The sequence below is a fragment of the Corvus kubaryi genome, unplaced genomic scaffold (genome assembly GCF_017639235.1).
Source record: "Corvus kubaryi isolate FWS band 111438036 unplaced genomic scaffold, C.kubaryi_AGA036_p1.0 37391, whole genome shotgun sequence".
Classification (NCBI taxonomy): Eukaryota; Metazoa; Chordata; class Aves; order Passeriformes; family Corvidae; genus Corvus; species Corvus kubaryi.
Genome location: NW_024581130.1, coordinates 2,554,503 through 2,581,127, shown reverse-complemented (window position 1 = coordinate 2,581,127; position 26,625 = coordinate 2,554,503). Strand labels below are relative to the sequence as shown.

Below are 26,625 nucleotides of genomic sequence, written 5' to 3'. Positions count from 1 at the left end.
AGCAAAGAAAGTAAAGGGAAAAGTGAAGAGATTAATGTATTGATTTCCACATTGCTCTTGAAGGAAAGGTAACCAATTACTCCATTTACTGAAAGGAACGAAAAAGCTTGGGAAGAGCAAACATCAACAGACCCTTTTTATACACTCATCTTCAAAGACTTATGGAAATACTCAGAACTCAGAAGCCACTGAAATAGGAAAACAATTCCCACTCATTTGAGCATGCTTTGAGAAACTTTGAAAGTTAAAAAATTAAAGTTATGCATTAAACTTCTTAAAACTTTCCCAAGCTAGAGTTCAGCAATTAAAAAAAAAAAATTAAAATAATGGGACTCTTGATCACTTCCTGCACTTCAGCGACTGAGCTTTAGGCAAAGTAGACATGCTAAGATTTTTAGAGTGGCATTTAGAGGCTATGAAAAATCATAACAAGTCAGCTCCATACTTTAATCTCTTACTGGCATACAAAGCAATCTGTATTTCATTCTACAGCAACCTTCTATCTTTAAATCTGAAGAATTTGCTGATCTTTTAAAAAATAATGATGTCTTACTCTTTCATTTAACAAATCCAAAGAGCCTAATGTCCAGTGTCGTTCTTACCCTCTCCTGAAAATTCCTATAAGTGGTAGCAGACAGGCAAGATAGCACATTTTGATAGAAATTTGAGATTTCTGCCACTGAAAGATGGCACCACAGTGCCAAGCATGATCTCATCTCTCCTGTCACACACCAATCCATGCTACTAATATTTTATAAATCCTCAGGGTCTCAAGTGAAGGTGATATGTACATGAATGCAATAAAAATAAAAGCATTCATCATATAGCCTTTCCCTGCAAGAGTCTGAAGAAGAATAAAGAGAATTCTTTCTCACCAATCTGAACCATCTGAGCAATGTAATTTCTAGACACAAAACCTAATACCACTTTCTATATAATACAGCCCTTTCTATTGTTTTTCATGCTGCACCACTCTTAACAGACCATGAAGTCATGCCAGGCTGATTTATGTCATAAAAACTTCCCAGTGCAGATTGAAATGCATCATACAGTCACACCGCACTTAAATGCCCATAGACTGCATTTAATTAATAGGAAATCCAGAAAATTCATGGCAGGTGTCTTATCTGTTTGTCTCTTCACTACCATGATAGGGAAGTTAAGTTTTTGTAACTTGGTCTCCCTTTACTCCTTTAGCTAATTTCAAATACTTGACTTCTACCCTGGTGGTAAAAGTATCCAGGTATCTGGCTGCAAGACTCTTCTTTTTGGGAAGATTAACCACAGCACGTGACAACAAAGTAAGTAAACTTGCCTTACTGCAAAGCAACTGACATGCAAAGAAATGTATTTTCACTTGGACTTAATTGAAATAAATTTGCAGTACTCTGTCATCATTTTTGTATTATTAATAAAGAAGTAACTGGGACATCAGACAGATCTTCATAGATCTTCACAGATCTTCCATTTGAAGGCCCTCCATCTCAAAGCAGTGCAGCAACTGCCTTTGAAAAGAGGGTCAGAGTTACTGAAAATTTTGGGCTTTTCCCAACTATTGTGCTTCTTTCAGCAGCTACAATCCTGCCCAAATTGCCATGAGAAATACAGCAGAATGCAAAAATGAGAAAATTCTAACTTGATCATCCGGAAAATCCATTTAATGAGTGAAATAACTGTAGAAGTGGTCTAAATAGGGATAAATACCTTGTTTTCTAAACCCATCTGTTGTAAATCCCGTCAGAAATCTTTTCAAAAGGTTATAAATAATCTATTTTAGAAACAGGCAACACATTTATTCCTAGCAGCAAATTCAAACATGATGAGTAATCTGGCACAGAGCTTTTAAATTCACCAGCTGCCACCCACCTCGGGCAGCACCATACCTCATTTTATCTGTGTAGTATGAACCATTTGCTAATAACTGCTTGATGGTCATTGGTAATTCCCAATCCTAAATTTTCCACTCAAGCTGAAATTTAAAAAAAATACCACACCTAACAGAAGTATTTGAAACAGCCAAAAACTGACTAGAAAATGAAAATTATTCTGTTTGCAACAAGAAATACAAATCTGGACCATTAAAATATATTTTTCTATTCTTCAATGGAAGAAAAAATTGTTTGGTCTTGTTTAAAACCTAGTAAAGACAAAACATGTCTGCTTTAAATTGGACACAGGGATGGAAGATAGAAGTACCCAGATAATTCTCTGGTGTCATGAAAGAATACAAACTTTTAAGCGCTCCCCTGCACTTTAACATATACATAAATATAAAAATATACTTCTGTTAAAATGCCATCCTCCTAGAAAGCTGTGAGCTTAACTACATGAAGTAGTGTTTGCTTTAGCTTCCTTTAGGTAAGGAGAGGTATTTTTGCTCTGCATTCCAGTTAACTTCCTGGACAAAAAAATGCTACAAGATTTGACTCACCATTCTTGTTAAATGACAATTTTAACAGAAGATCACTTGGGTTTCTTGGTAGAGAGGGAAGTTACTTTGGTTTGTCTTACCAGACTTTAGGTAAGGATGGGTAGCCACCTTCTTTGCCTACTCTTGAATGAAATAATTATGAACTGCAAAAATTAGTTTTTATTTCAGCTACTTAAGCAAAAAAGCCAATACAGGTACACACTATCGCTGTCTTTTTGATAGGTACAGAATCAGATAGAAGTGACTGACAGACTCTGATCTGCTTTTACACAGCAATCACTACATACACTTGTATGGGAGTTCTATATGTCAAATATCTTCAGGGTTAGCCTTATTTACTCAGCAATCTTTCCACAAGTCACAAAGATAATCACTAAATTAAATAATTTGATAAAGACCAGATGCCCCTACAGTACTTAGTTCAAGATCAACCACTCTAAATTCAGTTTCCTGAATAAATTATGTAAAAGAAGAAATTTCTTTGTCACAGATGTTCTCTTTCAACAAAATAAAATAGCCTAGGCAGGGAATATGTGAATTGACCACAGCATGATCACACAATCATATACCTGGACATAAAGTAACGTGAGACCAAGACCTGCTGTACAAGCTTTAGAGATGGAATCAGGGATCACTCAATGGCCTGAAAAATCTTAAAAAAGAATCAGTGCTGTGAAATGAGACACCATCAACCCTCTGAAACCTATCATTTTCTTGTGAATCTCCAGCCATTTATTTTATGTCATTTTCACAGAGCTTGAAACAGTCTCTACTTGCTGATTCTTTTTCTTGCCTGTCGTTTAAGAGTCAGCAAAGTGAAAAAAAAAAATCTACAAGTAAAATACTTTTAATCTTGTGGCATTTCTTAGTGAATGAAGAAGCACTCTAAATTCACACTACGTTTCCTAAGCAAAGGAAAATTTTCTCCCGAGTTTACTGCAGTTTTATGCTTCTGCAGCTCCTGGGAACGAATTACTCGAGAACCTGCTTAATGCCATAGTAATACAGTAGTGATTTCAGTTTAAAGCTTGCTATCAAAATCCCAGAAGGAGAAGAGTAAATTTCTATTCTGCACAGGGAATTCTCCAGGTGTGTATAAGCCATGCTGAGACTGCAAAGGTATTTGGCTTGGCTCCATGGATGCTAGTTCAAGCAAGTTAATAAGATGGGATCCCCCATCTTAGTATATAGTTCCATAATATAGTATATATTCCAGAACTCTATAGTTCTGGAAACAGAGGCCTTACCTGGATTTTACCTTTAAATTACTCCAATCTTTCTTCCTCCAAACTTAGAACAGTGAAGAGACAAGATGAATTCAAACTCACAAACTTTAGTCAAACACATATCTAACAAAAGTTCTGACTAAGTAAATAAAGACCAAACTCCTCAGCAATCTCCGTAAACACCAGTACTGACTTTCTACACTAATCCAAAAAAAATCAGAGTAATCATATTATTATTCTAAAAGATACATTTAAATACAAACTACAAATATCAGAGGAGCAATGCAGCTCATTAAACAAAATCCATGTAGGCACAGAGTAAATATTCATGAAAGAAGATTGAATCATATGTTCTGGATATTTCTGAACACCAGAAGTGAATTTCAGCTACCGACAGTTGCAAACTTTCCATTATCCTCAGTAAGATTTTTATGCATTTACAGAATTTCAAAGGCAGAGGAAATAATAAAATTTTCAGTGTGGGAATTAAAAAACCTAGAGGTTGTTTTCCTCGGGACTTGTTATTCAAAACAGTCTGCATCCTATACAGTGCATTCCAAACTGCACTCCAAGATGACCCAAGGGCAACAACCAGTGATGAACTTCATTAGCAAGCACAGAAATCTACTCCATCCCCTCTTCAATTTCAGGACTTCTTCATTTCAGAACTCTTTGAACGATACAAGAAAGACAGGACATGCAAAGCTTTTACTGCTGTGCAGGAAAAGCAGGATGAGCTGATCGTTTAGGGCCTGGTAGAAGCTCACCAAAGCCAACACAATCCTTTCTGCTGATTTCAATGGCTTTTACACCAGGCCCATAAACAGAGCAATAAAAACATCTAAAGGAGTGGTTTTGGCTCGGTATCACCACACCCACCCCGTTTCAGCGATTGGTACTTGTTGGGGATTCGGCAAATGCGCTTGTACATGACACAGCAGGAAACAGAACGTTTGGAAATAGCACTTTGTCAGACAAAACCGCTTGCCTGGTGTTAGACAGTTACAACTATTAAGCGCTGGCTGCTTATTCCAGCCAGTGAAATGGTGTTGCAAATGAAAGATGAAGCATTGCATGAAGCCATGCTAAAATGGATAGAAGGATGGTTACTTACCAACGGGGCGAGCTGTTGACATTACAATGGTGTAGTGAGAACATAAAAAGGAAATTAAAAAAAGAAAAGAATATCTGTCAGAATGCATGACGTGTAATGTTACTTTCCACTATGGATACTACCATGGTAGCCAACCCCTCAAATGGCAGCCTAAGTCAAATGTTCACTGCTGTTATTGTTTAGTCACGTGCCACTATCATCCCATTTACTTGAGCATAGCATCTGAACAAGCTGACTGGAACCATTCTCTGAGAAACATTTTTATTATCTTCGCATACCATCACCAAGTATCATTGTTAATGCCTGATAAAAGAAAAATTGCATTGCATTAGCACAAACTTTTAGATCTCAATGAACACATCAATTTAAGCCTCACACTGCCTAATGTCATGCAAGGCATTTGCTTTCTGAGTCAAATACCAATTGAATTTTAAGCATGACCAGTCAGTACAGCAGTAAGGGCTACAGAAAGCCCAGGATGGTTTTTCTCTTTCAATCAAGGGCATGAAAGCTTACAGCAAAGTGCTTTTTCCTCACTGACAGTGCTGATGAAAATATAACAAATGGGCTGAAATGGCCACAGGGACTTCAACCCAGAACCTCCCAAATCACTGCTTAGATAACTTCTACTTCCTAAAAAGTTGCTGTTAAATGATCGACAGGTTAATTCTGTTTCAGGCTGATAGAGAGATTGAAAGTTGCCGCTGCAACAAGTGATTTTTTGGTTACAGCAACAGCCCTTCATTATATTTGTGCTGGGGAAGAGGGCTGTCAGTCCCTCTGCTAATAAAATAGAGACACCTCTTTCAGAAGACTTGAAATTTGGACATAAAATTGACTCCAGCCTGCATCTGTGTAGGCAAAGCTTCCCTTATTTTATTAGCAGCAATAGTAACACATTTCTGAGCAAAAACACAATTTTTTTTTTTTTTTTAAGGAGATTACCAGCTCTGTGTGCTTATGTGCAGGCTAGGGTCAAGTGTAAGACATGCAAATTCAGGGGTAACAGAGCTTGCAAGGGCCTTCTTAGTTCTCAACCTTTCTGTGGCTCTGTCCCCATTTCATTTAACTGTAGCCTGCTGCCATTCTCACCCATCATCTATTGGAACACTTTTTGGCTTCCAGTAAAATGGACATATTCCTTCTTCTGCAGAAAGACGAGGTGTAAGAGTGATATGCATCTTTCCAAGAGAGAGCATGGAGTCTGGGTCACAGAACTCAGATTCTGCTGTTGTTTGTGACAGTGTAATGCAACTTCCCTGACTGCATCCCCATCCTCTGGTTTAAGAAGATAGAGCAGTGAATGAGGGAGCTAAAGATTACATGGTTGCTGTCAGGTATGCAGATGGAACTACGTGACACCTGCAAGGTCCAAGGCATGCTCAAGGTAAATTTTGAAATGCTAAGTGGTTTTGCTCCTTTTCATGACATGGTAAAACCAGTGTCAGACAACACTGTTAATTAAGAATTCAGAATTAAGGCTTTCTTTAATTAAAAAGTCCATTGTCCATCATACCTTTAAAATCAGTGGGAGATTTCCCAGTCCTTTGTTTTCACAAAATTTAGAGTTACAGCTCTCTACAATGAATTTCTTGGTTTTTCTCATTTTCTGTCATATCGTGAACATGAAATATGTTTCTAATATCACAGCTTCGAGTTGAATAAACATTATGTATTTGACTGTAAATGACAAACCCAGGGGGAAAAATACACAAGATAATGAAAACATGCTTTTACTGGGGGAAAATTGATTAAATTACATATTTCCTTGAGTTTTTTTCCCTTTAATTCCATTGGTTTCAAGCTTCGGTGATTTCAAAGGATATTTTTTCCTGGGTTCTAGCTATTGTTTACATGACAAGTCAGGGTAGCAAATCTGAAATTTGGAGTAATGCTCCAGTAATGTATACAGTGGACACTGTTCTAGGAGTGTTTAAAGGCCAGGGAATTGGTTACCAGAATTACTGGATACTGTGACCCTGCCTGTGACAAAGGGTGAGACTGTTTCTGGGAGTTCGCTGTGGTGACTAATTTCTCCATCTTACAAAAGGGAAGAACAACCTCTTACACACCTATTTCTTCACCTTAAAATGGGAAGAGCCATATTGTCACTTACAGTCTAAAGTGAACACTGAGGTAATATTTCAACAGACAGATTATAACAACGCTCTCTTTTCTTTGTTACATACTAACATCTCTCCCCCTACAAAGCCACTCAGTGGCTTTTTTTTTTTCCCTTTGAATTCAGCAAATTAACCTGAACTGTGTCCATGCATTAAATGGATGGAAATGGAAGCTGGCCTCTTGGGTCAGTTGACCCCAGTTCTAATAAAGCAATCCATTGAGACATTTGATTTAATGTGTATGAAAAGAGGAGGACAGATAAAGCTAAAAATGTTTTTATTAACCTTTCACAGCTCTACTGAAAACCGTCAGCATGCACCACTAAACTGTGAAATAGTGTCTGCATGATATCCATTGTGCCAAATTGCTGCTTATCTTTTGGAATGAAGTAATAACTATTACATTCTATTTACTCATATAGAAATATTATCTTACAAACGTTTTCTCTCCCTGTAATCTTTAGCATGTCTATATCTACTGTCATGAAAGATATTTTGGCAACTCGTTATTCCGCCAGCCTTAAAACCTCCTTACCAAATTGAAGAGCAGCACATAAACCGTGAGTGGATACTAGAGACCACAAATATTTTAGGAGAGAATACATTAGTCTTTACCTTGTAATACTTGCAAAATTTAATTAGGATTTTTTCTTTCCTTTGGCTATGGTTTATTTTTTGGATAAAGGGTAGTGGTAGAGAGTTTAATTACGGCAGAGCTAATCACATAATAATATTATCTGTATTATGTTTGTCATTCATAAATATAGTTACTCTACTCCTTATACTTCTTAGAGAAAGAAACGTGACTAATAGCCTGAACTGATGGCTCCCATATTAATGTCTATGCCCATGGTTATGTAGTGCTTGCTTATGCATATATATGCATCTGCTCTTCAATAAAAACATTGGGACAGGACTTTAACCACAGGGAGATCCTGTCCCACTGAAATCAATTAAAATTTTGCCTGAGATATCAACAGGACCAGGATTTCCCCTACGCTGTGAATCAGTGCAGCAGCCACCATTGCAAAGGGTGTTTGGGACCCAAACAATGGCAGGGAAGGATGTGGCCCATCTCATCAGAAGGCAATTATCCGTGTGGGACACGGGCCCTGCCTCCGTGGGAACACTCACCTCGCACAGTGAGCGTAGCAGAGGCTTCCACTTTTCCAACTCGATTCTCAGCAATGCAGGTGTAGGTTCCTTCATCTGTGCTCATGGCTTTCTTAATGCGCAGCGTGTAGTCGTCTTTGATGTCATACCTGTGTCACAGCAAAACAATGAAAACTCTTTTGGTGGGCAACAGAAATGGGCAAAAACTATCACCAGGAAAATGCCAGTCTGAATCTATCTTGGAGCCAAGTTTGGAAGATAAATTATTATCTAGCATTAGATAATTCCACCAAGCATTAATCTTCATGACATTTTTATTGCACTCTGCATTAGTTAGAAACTTTACATAAAATTAGTATTGCTGTGTTCAGTATTAGGGCTTTATTAATAATATCATTCACTTTGTCCTTGATCTAGAGCAATAAGATAAAATTAAGGTATCAGACATCAGTTATCAATACATGACAGCTCAGGTTTATCATGCCTTTAACTATGTGAGCTACACGTTTTACTTTTTGCTGATTTGGAAATTTCCTTTTACATACAGTTCTTCCCTAGAGCAGCAATCCCTTGGGGAACTGTAAGCATGTTGGTAGGATCTCACACTATGCAATTGCAAACAATAAAAAATATATTCAAGCTCTGGAAGGTGACATTTATTGAAGAGGCACATTAAAGCAGATTTACCAATTTCACAGAAATACAACAGAATGATTCATTAAGGGTGGACAATAACATTTTCTCTTTCTTAAAAGAAATTAGAAACAATTAAATTGTGCTTTGTCCACTTCTTTGTTTCTACTGTTGAAATAATTCTAAAACTATGAGGATGTATAAAACTTAATACAATGTACTCCAACATGCAGTGAACATCTATTCTCAAGGCATTTAGATTGATTATACTCAGAAAAGCATTTTCAGTTAAATTGTTATTATCCTGCAGAAGTCATGCTTAACAAAGTATTTTAGGCTCTGATCCAAAGCTCACTAGGGTACAACAGGAGACTTCATGTTGTATAAAAGATCTTTGGTTCCCAAACCAGGAAAACACTGTTTTTCAGCATAGATACTTTACCCATTAAATTTTCTTTTTAAATTGTTTTCAACACCATTTCTTTTCAATATAATACATTAAGTCACCTTGAATCTAGACTTGGCTTCCGATTCACATGTATCAGTGAAATAGGAACATGAAACTAAAGCCAGGTCTAGACTTTAGGAGGTTTCAGTACTATTTCTCACTGTATACACAGTCATGATGTAATTTTAGAACTCATTTACTGTCACTTTGTTATGCAGTAAAGGCCTTGTATTCTTGTACAGCAAACTCATTGAAATCTTATGGAAGAGCACCTTTAAATGTTTGGATGAATAAGGATGTAATGCAAAAAATCAGAGGAATGTTGTCAGGCTCTATGAGCATTTTTAGATGCTTTGGGTATGTGAAACATAACTTTTTTGTGCACATAATGTACATTGCTATTGGTTCCTTTATAAGGTTAGGTTTGTAGCGAGTTAGGTTTGTAGAGAGAGCACTGTGTGCTAAGAGACTTCAAAGCATCTTAATTCAGATATCCCATATGTTGAAATATTTAAAATTCTGTTAGGTCTAACTAAAGCTCACAACATCAATTAGAGCATTACTAGCAATTCCAAGAACAAAGAGCAGTCAAGACATCTTTTCACACTCACCACAATACAACTTCTTTCTATATTTAGCAGGTCCAGTCTATTAATCAGCAAGAAATAGTTTTAAAAAGATGAATTTGAGGCTTACCATTCTGTTAGAGTTAACATAAAAACATATAATACCCATTTCCTTAGGAGTTACACTTAATTGTATGTATATGCCATACCTCAGGTTTAACTGATTAATAAGTGATATGCCAAGGGGAAGAGTAAGTAGATGCCATGGTAAACTTTAGAAACTTGTAGGGATAATTTTTTTGCCAGAATAGTGCCACTGGTGGTGGGGGCATGTATTTATGATGTTAGAGAACTTAATATGCACTTTCTGGAGAACTACAGATCTATTAAAACTACATTCAACAGCCCCATGCAGCTGAAGAACATTTCTTCTAGAAATTGCTCACAAATTATGTCATTTTGCATGCTGTGCTACATTAGTCAATGGCAAATAAAAATCACTGTTTTCATAAGACAGAAAAGGCAAATTGTCCCCCTTAAAAATCTCAAGAATATGACAACATTATCCCACAATGATGGAGCAGTTATTTGTCTTTGGCGACCGCAGAGTTGCAGACAAGAGCAAATGCTTATTTTCCTGACATGAGGCCAGCTCTAGGAGACTGAAAATATAAATTTGTATTCAGCTCCTGTACGATGAGAAAACTAAGATCAGTTGTAAAATAAATACGAATTGGATATCGAAATCAGGGCTATAAAGCTGGGCAACAATTAGCCATCTATGTAATTGATTTTTTTTTTTTCCATACAACAGATAACATCCCTACGTTTCACTTAATGCTGCCGAGAGCAAAACAGACAGGCAGCAGGACTGTATGTGAGTGAGGGGCTGCTTGAACTGGGATGCAGGCAGGCTGGGACAGGGAGCTCCTGCGTGCTGTGGGCTGCAGCTGACTCACTCTGTTTCCTGTCACGGATGTGCTGGTGCCGGCATGCCAGCCAGCTGCCTCGGAGGCTCCGGCAGCCTTTATCCCTGCACCTGCCAATCACACACATTGTGCCAAGGCTGCTGGGCGGAGGAGCCAGCTGCATGGCATGCCAGGACGCAGGGCGGTGGGTACAGCCAGCAGCTCCCACTCGGGTCACCAAACGGAGGCTGGCGTAAACATGGCACTGTCATGGTCCACTTAACAATTACTTCAAGGACAGGTTCATCTCTCCCAGTCTGCTTCTCCATACTTTTGGACCACCCTGACAGAATGTGCCATCTAGCAATTAGATTCATACATAGATGGACCCGTGGGGCGTTGCAACCGTCTGCTGTCCGGCAGTATTGATACGCTGCCCCTCAGTCATCTGTTCCACCCGCACTGTCCCCAGAAGTCACCACGGTTCAGTGAAGAGCTTTGGCAGATGAAGAAGACAGGAAGGAGAAAGGAGGAAAACTGGCTTCTAGCCTGACCCACAGCAGCACAAACAAAATAACAAGGAGTGAAGAGTGAACATCTTTTCAATTTCTCAAGCATCCACCTGCTCAGCCTTCAACAGTGCCTTGTCTCCTCTCTGTCCTACAGCCTCATATCCCCATAGCAAGATGCTTTCACCTCATTTTCTGTGGAAGTTCACTCTCATCTGGATTAGTGCTACTGAACACTTGGGAATGAGGATCAGGGTCCCCTCTGCTAATACCAATCACAGAGAACGTTTACCAGGCTCATGGATTGATGATGGAATGGCAGAAAACCAGGGTGCAGTGGTTGAATTGCTCCTTAACATTGCCAGTGTATGAAGAAGGCAATGTCTTCAAAACACGTGCAGTGTCAAGAAACAATCTGTGACATATTGCCCCAATATTGCTGACTCCTAGCCAATTAATGCAACATTGAGCTAAAATCACAGGGCGTCAGACATCAGTTTCACATGTTTATGGACATCTAATTGATTTTAAGTATTTCTCTTTGTTAAACATTCAGAGGTGCTTAACCTTTCAGTTCAGCTTAGACTTCAGCCATCAGACTGAACGGGGAAAGCTCTTTTAAACAGCCAGTCAGTCTGTGCCAGAAATAAACCAGCCACTTTTGGGCACCACGTTACATAATTTCTGTTCTACAAGTAATAGAGCAGTTCTGCCTCTAATTAAGTGAAAAGGAAGGGGCTGGCAGGGGACTGGCAAGGAAAAAAGAAAGAGAGAAACAAGAGGCACATGAGAAAACACTGCTGGTGAGGAAATTCTAATAGAAATTGGGTGATTTTGAGTGAAATCTGGCAGTCTCTGGCACATATGAATGCATTCATTGTTGCTAGTTTTGATTAATGACAGTTGTACAATAGTGTGCTGACAGTCACTGCCATACAGACACAATTTTTTTTGATATGAAACACTGCTGAAAATGCAACCCAATCAGATTTGGCCCCTGAACAACATGTGCTATCATCACTGTACCGTGAATTGAGATTGATTGGTAACCAGCTGTGACAAAGTGGGAAAAAGAGCCTTGTCTTTTTCAAGAAAAGAAGAAAAATAAAAAACTGAATTGTGTCAAAACCATTACCATCTGCTCAGCCAAACAGCAAATAAAACAAAACACGTTAACTGTTTTTAAGTATCACAAGTTAATGTACTGAGGTTGAATTAATGTATTAACTTAAACATCTAAGAATAAACTTGAATTGAACTGGTTTTGTCACAGTTGGAATTTTTCTCCCCACATTTAAAAGTCTATCTGTTCATACTCAGCCATCAATCTTCCTCATGACTATCAAATAAAAAAAATGAAAAGCAAACAAAAATTTACTGAAGCTAGAGAGATTTAACAATTTTTTTTTTTTTTGCATTTAATATAAATTTTCCACAGTGTTTCCCAGAACCCCTAGTTTCCACATTTTCAAAACTGTGCGTGCAGCTATGCATAAAAATAAATGCACCTCTTTTGTTTTTAACATGCACAGATAGCAAAAATGCATCTGCAGCTGGAGTCATTAAATTCCTAAATATCCAAGTAGGCCTAACTGGTAATATAAGGATGTACTTGCTTTAGCAGTGTATTTTCAACTTCACAGAATACACTGCTGAACTCAACAAATTCAACTGAAAAAGTATTATTTCTTGCTAAAGGGATATTGCAAAAGGAAAAAGTCACATCTGAACTGTTAAAGACTGATGCCAATGGCCTCAAAACATTTTTATTCATTTATACCAGGTATATATTTTCATCTAAAACATTCTCATAAATAAAGAATATTACATAATAAATTAGAATCTTTGCATGTACACATTGTAGGGTTGCTTTTTTTTTTTTAGAGATGGCACAAAAATGACTTTGCTCTATTTTCCTTTGCCTGTTTGCCAGACTGTTTTGCAGAACACACACAAAGCTTCAAGATTGCTCACAACATCGATGATTAGGAAGCCCAAATAGAGAGATGCTACTGGCCAAAACCAGGGTAAACAGGAGATAGTTAAGGAGGCTTAAGCTTCTGTCTCCACTTCTCTTTTGTGGTGCTGGCTCTTCAGCTCTCAGCATAGTGCCACAGCTTTTCTCTGGCTCCTGCACTCCCTGTGCCAGATGGAGGGAGCCAGAGGGAAGCTGCAGTGAGATGGGAAGAGTGAGCTGTTACCTGCTTCAGGCTGGTGTGATCCAGCAGCAGAAGGGAGAGCCTCCATGCCCGCTGGCAATGCATATCTGACACAAGCTGAGTTTTTTTCACTTCCATCCCATGCATTGATATGTGGAAGAAGAGAGAAGCCCAAACCTATATGAGTAACAGCTTTCTGAGGGAAAGATAAAGGAGTGTCAGGTTTTCCTTCTCTAGCAAAACCTGGAACAGTGGCAGCTATGGATATATTTGCGTACACTGGTCTCAAACTCTGTTGTGACCCTGAAATCAAGGCTGCTTTTTGCTGTATGGCTCTAAGACAGTGCATACAGCCATGATAAATTGAGCTACTAGGGAGCTATCTCCAAGGTGCTGACAGGATGGCTACTCCTCACATCTATATGTCCAGATTCCCATTTGTTTTTTGGCTCTGCCATTGATGCCAGAGAAAGGTAGGAGACAATGTGACATTACCTTGAACTTCTTTGTGTGAGACATATATGCAAGCAGTCATATAAAAGGGTTTCTATATTCGATATTTCCTTATTCTGTACAACAAACCAGGAAAAGAGCTGTGTGACACAGGCCACTATTCACTGTTGTGATTTTTCTTCAATTATGCTGATGCAGGTTCTGCTTTAGTCCAAAACCTCTTGTGGGTTGTGATCAGCAGATTATTTGTATCGGTTAGAGTAGACACTCTCAACTGCAATAATATAAAACAGAAACTCACACTGCACCATGTTTGAAAGCAAGGCATTCAATAAAATGTTCTAAATCTTATAAAATATGTGTACAGCTGTTACAGTTACTGGGCCAACATTGGGAAACCATACCTGTGTCCAAGGAAACGGTGTTTTCCAAATTATCTGGAAATATTACACTCCACAGCACTGCTCTTACATGCAAACAGACAGGTACGATCACACATAAAAATGTGTAGTCTCTTACAAAATCAGGAGCCATGTGCTCAGAAGAGAATCAAGACAGAAAACTGAGACTAGTTTTTGATTCTCTTTGAAATAATTTGGAAACAAACAGCAGTTAAGAACAAAACATAAGTCTGGGAATCAACGACTTGGTAAATCCTATCTAAACTTATGCAGGTTCCATCCTTTACCTCTACATCTCTGTTTGCACATGGAAGTGTACTCATAGGGAATTACCACATGATAATTACCCAAAATGGGCTTCTGATTTGATTTTAGTTCCAGACAGAGCTCCACATTTCAGCAACTGGAGCATTAGTGGAAGTATGATCTAAGAGACCGTGTAATGACTTGGCGTGGCGACCTATCCCCCCGTCACCAGGAGTAGTCTTCTCCCTCACAGATGAGACACATTTGTCAGGCACTGGGGGAGACTTATGTTATCAATGCCTGTGTCATAAATTCATCCCTCAGAAAGGTACCCTTGATGCTCAGAGTTATCTGGTTTTGTCCATTTCAGTTTATGAAAAAGTGAAACATTACTGCAAGGACTGGAACAAAACAAGAAGATCTGAGCCCAAATTCATGCACTCACTAAACTTGGCTTATTGCATTTTTTTAACATGAGCACGCAGATCATGAGTAGTTTGAAATAAACAGAATTTGTGTTTGCTTGTTTATTACTATTTGCCTTAAGCACATGAGAGATTACTGTAAACTTGTCAGAGAAATGAAATATTTCCTAATCTGTATTTTGAATCAGTAACCAACCTTGAAGTGGTAATTAAAGATGAAGTCATGTTAATGTTTTAATGAAAGTGCCTTCAACACTGCAGTTGGGCCAGAAGTCATATTCTTAAAAAGTACATTTTGCCAGTTAAGCAATTATCAACATCAAACTTACTGATAAGAACTTGAAATAATTTTTAGGCTTAAAACTTTACCACTGAAGTGTTTTCACTGACAGTGTAAGTTAATTTGTTTTTAACTGAGATGACAACTTCTGTATCCCATGAAGAAATGGAATGAGTTAAAGCAGAAGACATCCTTGCAGGCCAGACATTCCAGTAGCATCAGTGGTTAGAGCTCTTGAATCTTACATCTACTTGAATATAACTACCAGCTTCCTCCTCCCTGCTTTCCTGAGGGTTTCATGCAAAAAAAAAAATATATATATATATACTTAATGATTTTTACTTTTTAATTCTATGGTTTTAGTAGTCAATAAACTGATAATAGTGAGCTTAAACTGTTTGATATCCATATACTTTACAAGAAAGAAGGCTACCTTAATATTCTAAAATTTATAAATACAGTATACAAACCACGTGATTACTAAGCTTTTACTTAGTGTACTTTGCTTTTTTTGATACTAAAGAAATATTTAAGCACTAGAAGGAGTTTTTTTTGAGTGAAATTCTACATTAAATTTTACTGTGTCCCCTTCCTGCAAGACTATTTTTTCACTGCAGCCTCAGATAAATGCATGTTTGAGGCTGCTACAACTGGCATTAAATATTGTTTCTGAACTCTTCTAGTGACTTCATTAATTCTCCAAAATTTAACTGTTTCAGGATGCAGAATAAGAAAGAATGAAAAGAAATAAGAACATTCTCCTGTGACAATACTATTTCTAGTACACTTTCAGTGGTCTCTTCATAGATCACCAATAGTTCACACAGCATAAAGAGAAAACATGCAGGCAGGAGTGCTAGTTGACACAATTCCTTTATGGTTGCTGTCCACGGAGTTGTAAAGCTATTTTTCCAACCCTGACCCTTATGTAAGCAACTGGAGACTGTTTTCATGAATCTGCAAGCAGACTGGCTGAAACAATAGCTCTTCTTCAGCTCTGTGGTGAGAACTGACACTTAACATGAAGCCAATTTAAATGTCAATGTTATTAACTGTTTCTCTGCTGATCAGTCTAGCAGAGCCACACATCTACTACTTTTGCTCACAGCATTTAATATTTCAGACAAATGGAATGGCAGGCAACTCCTGAGTTAGACTATAAACCTCTGGGGTAACTGCGGGACGATGCAATTATAGGACTTTATTCAATGTCAGGTTTTGAGGGATTTAAAATGTAGAAAATGCTCTCATTTACACATTCACTTGGGCATGTGCTCCTCATACAACTGTAAGGAATATGTTTCCACTTACAGAGCAGGAAGGGATCAGTGACAGGCAAAACAGCAATCAGAGAAAAGGGATACTCAACCAGAAGTGCAACAGGAGGGGGTACCCCACCACCACTGAGGTACGTCATCTTGATCCCATATACACAAAAATTAACCAATCCCTGCATCCATTTAACCCCTCATCACCTCTCTATCTCTAAATGACATCTCTGATTTTACGGAAGTTTCCTCAAATGGTTCAACATAACAGCTGAAAAGATGCTCATGCTGCACTTGGCTTGAGATCTGCGGGTGGTCACTTGTGCCCCATGGACTCTGCAAGTTACAGAGCAGCTCTCTCTGTGTCAGACATCTACAACAACATCCTCTGCAAACCTCCTCTGCTGCCTCCAGATGTATGTAAGGATACAAATACCACATTAAACCTCTTTCTTTCACTGTCTCCTTTTGACAAGCTATTAAGAACATCCAATCTTCTCCCCTATGCTCCTCATAAAGGGACTTAATCTCTCCTTAACGCTTTAGCTTCAGGAAAAAAAAGATGGGCATGTGAATCATACAGGATCCAACCAGAAATGACAAATAGCACATGTAATATAGCTAATATGAAAAACATCCTTTTCCCCCGACTCTTTATTTAAAACTGTTAATTGTTATTAATTGCAATAGAAATTTGCTGAGGTAACCAAAGATTATATTCATTACATTACTAAAACACACTCTTTAATTAATTTTCAATACACATTAGACTGCATTTTGTTACAATCTGCACAGATATTAACTCGAACAAAGCACATAGCACTGTAGTGTTATTAACTCATATTTCATTGAAAGGTCATTCTCCCCTTGGTTGTATCTAGAGGGGGCTGGAGTTAAATACCTCACTATCCTATCCACAGAATATAAATGGAATTACGGAGCACCACTCTCTATTCTTAAAAATTACTGTCCCTCTTGCTTACAGAGCCTTATCTTGTGGTCATGATGTGGTGGGTAGGTGCAAGGTGCCCACCAAAGCTCTCATGAGAGAGCAACAGCTCTGCAGACATGAAGGTCAGTGAAGAAGGAGGAGAGGAGGTACTCCAGGCACAGGAGCAGACTATTCTCCCTGAGGAGGAAGCAGTGGTAGAGACAAGGTGTGATGAACTGACCACAACCCCTGTTCTCTGTCCCCTTGCACCCCACGAGGGAGCAGGTGAAGAAAATTGGGGGGAAACTCGAGCCCAGGAAGAAGGAGGGGGGAGGGTGTTTATAAGATTTGGTTCTGTTTCTCATTATCCTATTTCGATTCGATTGATAATAAACTGAACTAATTTTTCACCAAATTGAGTCTGTTTTGCCCATGACAGTAACTGGTGAATGATGTCTCCCCATTCCTGTCTTGATCCATGAGCCATTCATTACATTTTCTGCCCCCTGTCCAGCTGAGGAGGGAATAACAGAAAGGCTTTGGGGGACACTTGACATCCAGCCAGGGTCAGCCCACCACAATGAAGAAATACAAGTGCAAAGCTTCTCTGGCTATCAAGCTCTTTCTGGTCTCCTCTTAAAAAATCCAGCTTTTCTTAGTTCATTAGGTTTGCTGTCGGTTGTGTTTAAAGCCATTTCCAAGACTTGCATCTGGAACACAGTAAGATATTTTTAAAATGTCATGTTATACTCTTAGTTTTGAGCTCACGAGAAGCCATGGGGGAAAGCAGAGAAATTATAGGTGAGCTTTTCCAGTAAGTTCTAGCAGAAGTGTGATAGACAGCATTTCTGCCCAGACTATGAATATGCATTAAAAAAAAAAAGCAGCCAGTTTTAAAAACATAGCAAAACTAACACCTACAGAGGCTTGTACTGTTGCTGCTAACATATATCTTAGAATACATTAACTCTGTGCTCTAAGAATGCTTATTCCCAAATAATTTTTAATGAACGTTCCTAATCTTCAGCAAATAAGAAAGCTTACTGTGCTGTTTATGGTTTTCATTGCTGTGTGTCACTGCTCTGCTTCATTTAATAACCTACAATCTCTTAACACTTAGCAATATACCTTGTGTAAACTACACACCACTTTCCTTCTGAGGCATCACTCTTGGTTTTTCTGCCCACACTCCCATTGTGTGGGCGGCGCATAAAACAAACACCTCTTCCTGCTGGTGCAGTTGCCACTTTTCATCTCTAGTACAATATCCATCTAATCAGACAGTGCCTGTAAATGCAACTTAAAAGAGCAGGTTGTAATTTCATTAAAGATGTATTTACTGAACTAAAACATCTGTTCTGGGCTGGAATGCAAAAAAAGGCCTATGTGATTGCTACTCAGTCATTTTTAAGGCAACTGAAAAATATATTTGCTGAGCTAACCTCACTCTCCCGAAGAGCTGGCACTGCTTACTTCTTCTGTATAAAAGGTTTAAACAGTTATTATAGTGTGTCATAAATTTTGACTTGTAACTGAAAATCTCTTCACTTCCTAAAAAAAAAAAAAGTACTTATTACTTGCTATATAATTACAGACCATGCAGCTGCTTTCCTCGGCTTTGCTAGAAAATTTGAAGACATGAAACACTGTACAAACCTTATTCAAAGGTTATTAAATTGCTAGTCATAGATCTGCCACTCTCATACTGTAGGCTCTCAATAATGTCATTTTCTTCCTGTTACCAGGACTAAAAAGTAGATGAATAAAAAGTTGATCCAGGCCATATTGCATTCCCTACCACACAGGAGACCATCAGATCCGTGGAAGGAAAGTATAATCTCTATTTTGGCTGAGAAGACATCAAAGGGAAAGATACTCGAACATGTGTCTGGAAAAAAATTTCAACGCATAAAGACAAATTTTATTTTATTTTCAGTACGCCCTAATCATTATGCATGGCCACACTTGTCTGAGCCACTTTAGCACAATCTTTGTGCCATTTCCTTGTGTCACTTATAATGAAGAAACTCTACTCATGAAATAGTGAACCTCATACTGCAGCCAAAGGCATAGGACTGGTGACCCCACAACATCCTGTTCACCTCCAGTAGTTTGACATGAGTCATACTTGATTAACTATTCCCCGGCCTTTGTGTACTGGGGAGGCTGTGGTGTGAAGCTGAATTTTTTTGAGCAATTAAAATAAAATATACACCATGTGCCTCTACCTTTGATTCACAATACATTTCAGTCTTGGGTCACTGGTTTGAAGTGGACAGCTTCTGGAAAAAGGCTTTACATACCACTGACTTCACACGGGATTTTGATTCTCCCTGTTGGTGCAGTATCAACATTTAAATCAGCAACATATCAATTCGCTGAGACCAATTTAGGCTCTAACAAGAATTTTAAAGACTGCAGAATATCATAAATTTATTATCACAGTGGTGCAAAAGAACTATGAAAACAGTTATCATACACAAGTCACACTACTGTTTTCACCTAGTATTTATCATTTTTAAATTCCAGCCCAGTCACACACAGAGGAGCTCCATGATATATACGGCAGTCTGAAAAGTCAGATTCACAGGATGCTGGACAAGTAACTTCCTTTGACTACTAGTGAGGACAATGTTTCCCAGGCATTTTAAAAACTGCTACTCAAAGAACCACTTTAAGGTTTTAAATTCAAAATACAGACTATCACAGTTGGTTTAGATCATCGGTTCAAAACAACTGAAATTGGGAATGAAGTTTTGCACCTTCAGAACAAACTACCTATTTTCAGATTTAAAGCATGGTTATTCATATACTCCTGGGTAATTACACAGACAATTTGACAAATAGCCAAATTATTTTCTTAAAAAGAGTCATGTTTTCAAACATAATGCTTTCTTTAGAAGTTGGTTTTTTTTTTTCATTTAATCCAATTGCAACTGGAGTTGCTTAGAGTCCATCAGGGACCTTTATAATTAGGACTTAGCCTGAAATTATTTTCCAATTATTACTCAACACACCAGTCAGTGCAGCAATACAGTTCATATTTGCCACCAGAAATCACTGTGATTACTTTTCTCTTTGCTTTCAAATGGGTCACTAAAAAACTAAAAGTAAGTAAGGTGGAAAAATAGACAAGTATTTCTTAAAGACTATGGATCCACTACCACTGATTCTGGCATTCACCAGAAGCAAATTACAGAAACAAAATGCACACAAAAATTCAGTTTGTTCTACTTTGCTGTCACTGAACTAGACACTTTTGAAAGCTGAATTAACAATAGACACATTTTAAAATCTGCAGTAATTGTTGAAACAGGTATGTACTATAAATTGTCTGGCAACCTAGGGATGAAGCCAGAATGAAATTATTGAAAAAATGAAAACAGACAGTTGTGCAAAGAACATTGTTAGCTGTAGAAGCAGGAAATTGATATTGAAAGTTTTAAGACAAATAGCTCACAGATTTGCTCAGAAGTATTTTTGCTTGTAGGAAGAATAACAAAGGGAAATCCTTGAGGGCTTTATATTTCACTGTAGATGTTAAAATGCTTAAAATATATGAGCTCAGAGGATGAAAGCTAATTTGTCTTTTACCTCAAAAAAAAAAAAAAAAAAAACTCTCATTTCAATAAGGAGGAACCATTTTGACATTCTTTTCTTAATTTTCCTATCCATCCATTCATTCAGACTGTACCTGGGCAAATTTCTTTGCTGGTATTAAAAAATACAGACAAAAACCCAATAGCTCTTGTTTTTCAGGTTTCAAGTTTATCTTCCTTGAGTAAGCGTCATGCAGCATGGCTTGGAAATTTCCACTTTTTGGACAGTGACAATATGCTCACATATTGTGCTATATAAATAAAAAAATTATAGAATAGAAAGCATACAATGCTGACTATCAGAGGCGTTTGCCTCTGAAGTGCAGATGTTGGAGAAAAGAAGGGATAAAGTCACCAAAAATGTCTAACAGAAGAGCAATCTAACCAAAGATATGTGGGTTCATCACCTACTGCTTCTGCTTATGAGACCTAGAAGCAGACATGATTTAAAACAACAGAAGTAGCACAAAAGCAAGAATAAATCCCAGAAATGCAATGTATTTACTGTGGACTACTCTACAATGCATAGTTAAAGAGCACACAAATAGAAAAATCCACCCTGACATCCAGAAGTCTTCTCTTGAAAATAATATTTTATGTGTTACATTCATACACATCTGTCACTATAATTAGCAAAACAGCTATGTCACTTTTTAATTTGTTTTAAATTGCAAGAAAATTATTTTTTTTTTAAAAGTACATATATATATATACACACACATAGGTATCTAACTTACATAGAAATCTATTTTTCTATTAGTATATTCAACTGATGGAAAAGATCAGCTGTGGTTGGGGGGGTGGGGGGAAGAAGAGGTACTATTCATGTCTACTGCTAAAATTAAAACTGTCCAAAAATAAATCAGAACTCATAGTGCCAGAAGGATTTGTTGGGTTATGGAGACCTGGGCTCTAATTCTTGTTTCCAGAGCTATTTCCATGTTGAGATTTTTAATGAAATAATGATTCAGCATCAAAACAAGAAAGAGTGCCAGAAAATGAGGACCAAACACCGCTCTGTTAGCTGAAAGGAGCCAAACTAATTTAAAACCCTTTTGCAGAAGAGACTCCCTTCCCCTGCTCACTAAAATTTTCTCCTTGTTGGTTCCAGACTAAATTAATCTTTCTTGAACACAGGGGGCCTGTTCCAGATTTCAGCTCTGCTTTACACTTCTGCTAGTCTGGCTTTTTGTTTCCTCAAGAGGAAGGTTTCTCTCCAAGACTTAATAGACATGAACCAAGGAGCCAGCAAAGCCCACCATGCTCTGCTTGTAATTCACCTTGCCAGTGCAACAGAGCAACTTTCCTGCCAAGTTTTCTCCCTCTTGGTATCAGCACATCATTCTGAAGGCTACTATCACTATTACAGTCCTAAAACATCTTTACTGTCTCCAATAATTCACTGAATACCCATGTGCTCACAACAGCTACACATCACCTTTCTTCCCTCCACAGGAATCCATTATCTGGACAATTCACCCAGGCTGGGTTCGCCTGCGCAGCGGCCTCTGGAACAAGATTTGTAGCGCCAAAAGAGCAGCAATATGGGACATAAATCTTGGATACAATGTCAAAGAACAAACTCTTAGCAGTAGGGATGCATTCCAGCATTGTGCAACAATTGAAATTTGAAAGTGAATGTGAATGTTGCTCTCACCTTCCCCTCGGTAAGTCTGCATCATCTTTCTTCCACCGGACTGTGGGTGTGGGATCCCCCTGCACCTGGCATCGGAAATCCACGGCCTCCTCCTCCAGCACCACTTGGTTAATCGGTCGCCTGAGGAACGTGGGCCGCTCTTGAAAGAGACATTAAAATTCCACAGTGAGTCAGAGGCCTGAAATGAACACTTTTTGACTTTTCAGCATCTTGTCGCTTACCCATCCATCAAACAGAAAGGAGGCTGAGCTCCACAAATTCAGACAAGTGGAACTGATGGTGTGCATAAAAAGCCAGGGAGAGGGCTGCCAGGCTGGAGAGGGCTGCCAGGCTGGAGAGGCAGGGGCTCTCCCATCCCTCCCTCCAGCAAGAGCCACCAGAAGGCAGCCTGTGCCAGGACTGACCGGCCACCTGCTGGACAGCGAAGAGGCCTCCGAGGCCATGCCCTTCCCTGGAAACGCTGCGGCTCTGCAGTGCTACACATATGGAGACTGGGCTGGGAGCTCCTGCTGCAGCAACGTATGAGCTGCCAATGGAGCCAGCGTGCCTTTAGCAGTGATCAATACCTTGGTGCTTCGGAGGAAAACTTAAACTCCGTGTTAAGCATCTCAGGCAGTGCGAACTGTCGTACACAGGACAGAGCTTCCCTGGTCCCCATCGCCAACTTCACCATGGAAAACCAAATTAAGGGCTGAGTAATAACTTCTGTTTACCCTTGTTATGTTAGGCTGCACGGCTACAAATAGTATTAATCACCATAATGTTGTACAGGCCTGCTTAAAATCCAGACGCAGAGCCACAATCTGATCTCGGTTATACTGGTACAAAATCCAAGTACCGGTAATTGCATTTGAAAGGATGTCACTGGGGTTAGCTTCCAAGTTGCCTTTGGACTGCACAAATTTTGTTCTGTCCTCTCAGCCACACCACACTTTTATTGCCATAAATTATTTATGCTAGTCAAACCATTGTAAGACTGGGTTTATAGGGAACAGTGTTTCCACTCAAGACAGGAATTTATCATAAAGACATTTAAAACTGGTTACACACTATGTTTCACATTTCACTCTCAGCAAGTTAAGGGATTTGATGTCACTTAAAAAAAATTTCTCAAAATCCACACAGATGCAAGCAATACCAGATTCTGACTCAGGCAGTTTGTCTTGATAACTACAGAGCTAATTTTATATGTTTGTTATGAATGATTATTACATGCAAATAATTTTTTAAGAAAAAGTTAGAAGAACATTAACAAGGTTGCAAAATCAAGCAGGCCACACTTACTGACAGAATTAAGGCTGCCTGAATGTCTTTTAATCACTTCCTTTCTGGTTTTGATGCCTTATGGGACTGGTTGCAATTATATGATCACACACTATTTTTTCCCAAAACATCTCCAGATTGTTGGTATTCATTTAAAAAGCAGGTGTTTAATATTTTGCTGTAGTTGTATCATTTAGAGGGTGCCCCCCAGTCTTACTACTCAAACGTCACTTCAAAGACAGAATTATTAATTTCCTCATGACCTCAATTACACCTATCTTAATGCTTTATAATCAACTCACTTATTTTCATAGCTCCTCTCTGAGGTACGATAGAGATCTTAGAAAGCAAGGTAAAAAGTACCTGCTAAATTTTGATGCTCAACCTGAGCCACAAAACTGGCAATTTTTTTTTGGGGGGGAGGGAGGGGATGTGTTGGGTGGAAATTAAGCATTAATTTTGTGTGTTCAAAGTTCAGCTTCCATTAATTCAACTGCAGACACAAAAAAGTGTTCACCACTTTTACAAATCAAAATATCAGTCAGAAAATGAGGAACACAAAACCACCTGTTAGTAATTATGTAAATGAGTGACAGCATCACACAGGAATTCCATATTAGCAGGGAAACCTATTGGCAGGGGAAAACATATTTTGTCAGCAGAAGAATAGACATGCTCAAGTATCTATAGCACTTCTCCAGATGCTAGAGATAAAAGCATGTCCAACGGGCACAGATTCTTCTCCCCAAGCCATTGCTTTTGTCCTATTCCTATTCCTGCCCCGGATCTGCAGATTCCAGCAATGTTTGGGCAAGTAAATTCATTTCTAGCCTCTCCGCACACACTGAAATTTTTATAATTTCCTGTTTTAAGTCTGTGTACAAGCCATATCCAGCTGCTGACTGTTTCCTTGTCAACTTGTCCTTTTTAGCCCAGAAATACCACTTTTCACACCTGGAACCCAGAAAGTTCACATGTCCAGTTCCTCTTCCAACTATCCCTGCCTCTTCCTTCTTCCTACCTCACAGCAAGCAGACTCTTCTGCCCTGAGCGTTTGGTCTACACTTGAACTGGAGCTCCTTTTCCCCAGGTCGCCTAAATAGAGCCTATCCACAAACTTAACACAAGAAATTCAGCTGAAGTACCCAAGGACCCTCCCAGGAGAGTGACAGCGGCAGGAACACAGTGCAGATACAGGAAAATGCTGCCCAGATCTGCATTCGTGGGTTCTCTGGTGTATGAATTAATGACTCTATTACTTTTTTTCTTAGACAGGTGTATATTTGGCTAAATTTAGTGAAAATCCTCTGGACAAGACAAAAAAAAAGTACACCTCTGGCACAGGTTAGCTACTTCCCAACATATTTTAGGTGCCTGATACTCAGTATGAGGCACCTGCACTTCTCAGGACAAAAAGCTTCCTCCATTTTGCTCCTTCCAATCCTTGCCCATTTCACTCCGATTATCCCTTTTGCCTCCAAACTGCAAGAACTTCAACATTCTTAGAGAAGAGTGAATTATTTTGTCAATTTCATTTTCTCAATTAAAATCAGTTTTCCAGTCAGGCATGAAAAGTTTTTGATAAGGCCATTTTAATTTGATAAACTTATTAAAACTGGACAAAACAAAATAAAAAAAAACCACAATTATTTTTTAGTCTTAATGCTAAGCAATGTACTTGGCCCATCTGTAACTATGTGAATCTGGAAGGGAGTATTTTAATGACACTGTCTGCAAGTTGCAACAGCATCTTTTTCACTCACAACTTCTCTCCTAAGAAGAGCTGACACCAACTCCTGCTCTGAGCTCACACAAAATTCCCTCTTCATTTTGGCATTTGTTTTTCAAGACATGATCCTAAACAAAGAAATTCAGATCCAGATTAGCATTCTAACTGGTGATTTAGAGGCCCTGGTTCAGCCCCATTGAATTTAAATAACTCTGTGGGTGTCTGTACACTGGCTTGGTCCGCATACAAAAATCATTTTAGACCATGTTTGCAAAAGCTGCATGTAAACAGCTAAGAAATTAGCATGTGCAGACTTATGAAATTGCTACTTGTGGCTGTAAATTCTCCCATACAGGAGATGAGAAAATAAATTCCTGTCTCATTTTGAGGAGAAGCCAGCTGAGGGGAAAGTAAATGGCCCTGAGGTCATTAGGTAAATCACTGGATTCCACATCAAGGCAATTTAGGAGAAGACACACGTATTTGTTTCATATCAGCTTCTAAAACTGTGTATTTTCAAAAACATTTCCAAAGTTGCTAGAAAATAACTAACTGCATAAGGACAGAGCCCTGTTAGCAAGAACATGCAAATACCAACAACCACTGGTTCCATTTTTCCATCATCTCTGCATTTTGCACAGTGTGAATCAGGAAAGAGTAAGTTACCTCTCATGTTGTTTCCTGTATTTGTATCAGTCAGAAAACCCCTTGAATATGTCCAATAGCTAATTATACAGCTATAAAGTGATCAGAGTGAATGCCATTGCCAATGCAATTAACATTCTTTATGTGAGATTAACTGGATTTGAGTCACCTGCATAACTTGCTTACAATGTTAATCTCTCAGGAGACAGAGCACTGCTTGCCCAAGCATGCTAAATAAAGAAGGTTTCTTCACACAGCCAGGTCAAATTTAGTTTCAGAGCTAATCTTGAGGGGAAAAAAAAAATCTTTTTCATATTTTTTCTTCTGAAATGGTTTGCCCATAAATAAAGCCTTGCGATATAATTAAACATTGTTACTCTGTCAACAGCATCCAGAACACAATATATTTGAGAAATAACAAGAAAAGGTGATAAATTAAAATCATAGGCATATATAAAAATTTTAATATAGCTATTTTATAAGCTTTCACTGAGTAAA

At 38.5% G+C, this 26,625-nt stretch overlaps 1 protein-coding gene across 12 annotated transcripts in view; it reads right to left on the bottom strand.

Annotated features, from left to right (window-relative positions):
* ROBO2 (roundabout guidance receptor 2) overlaps positions 1–26,625 on the bottom strand; it is a 1,044,190-nt gene that overhangs the window by 116,059 nt on the left and 901,506 nt on the right. For all 12 annotated transcript variants that reach the window (XM_042038141.1, XM_042038139.1, XM_042038146.1 and 9 more), the window contains 3 exons: positions 22,491–22,629; positions 8,029–8,156; positions 4,772–4,783 (listed from right to left, as the gene is read on the bottom strand). In XM_042038141.1, the coding sequence (XP_041894075.1) occupies positions 4,772–4,783; positions 8,029–8,156; positions 22,491–22,629 (279 nt within the window). The remainder of the gene's footprint in view (positions 1–4,771; positions 4,784–8,028; positions 8,157–22,490; positions 22,630–26,625) is intronic.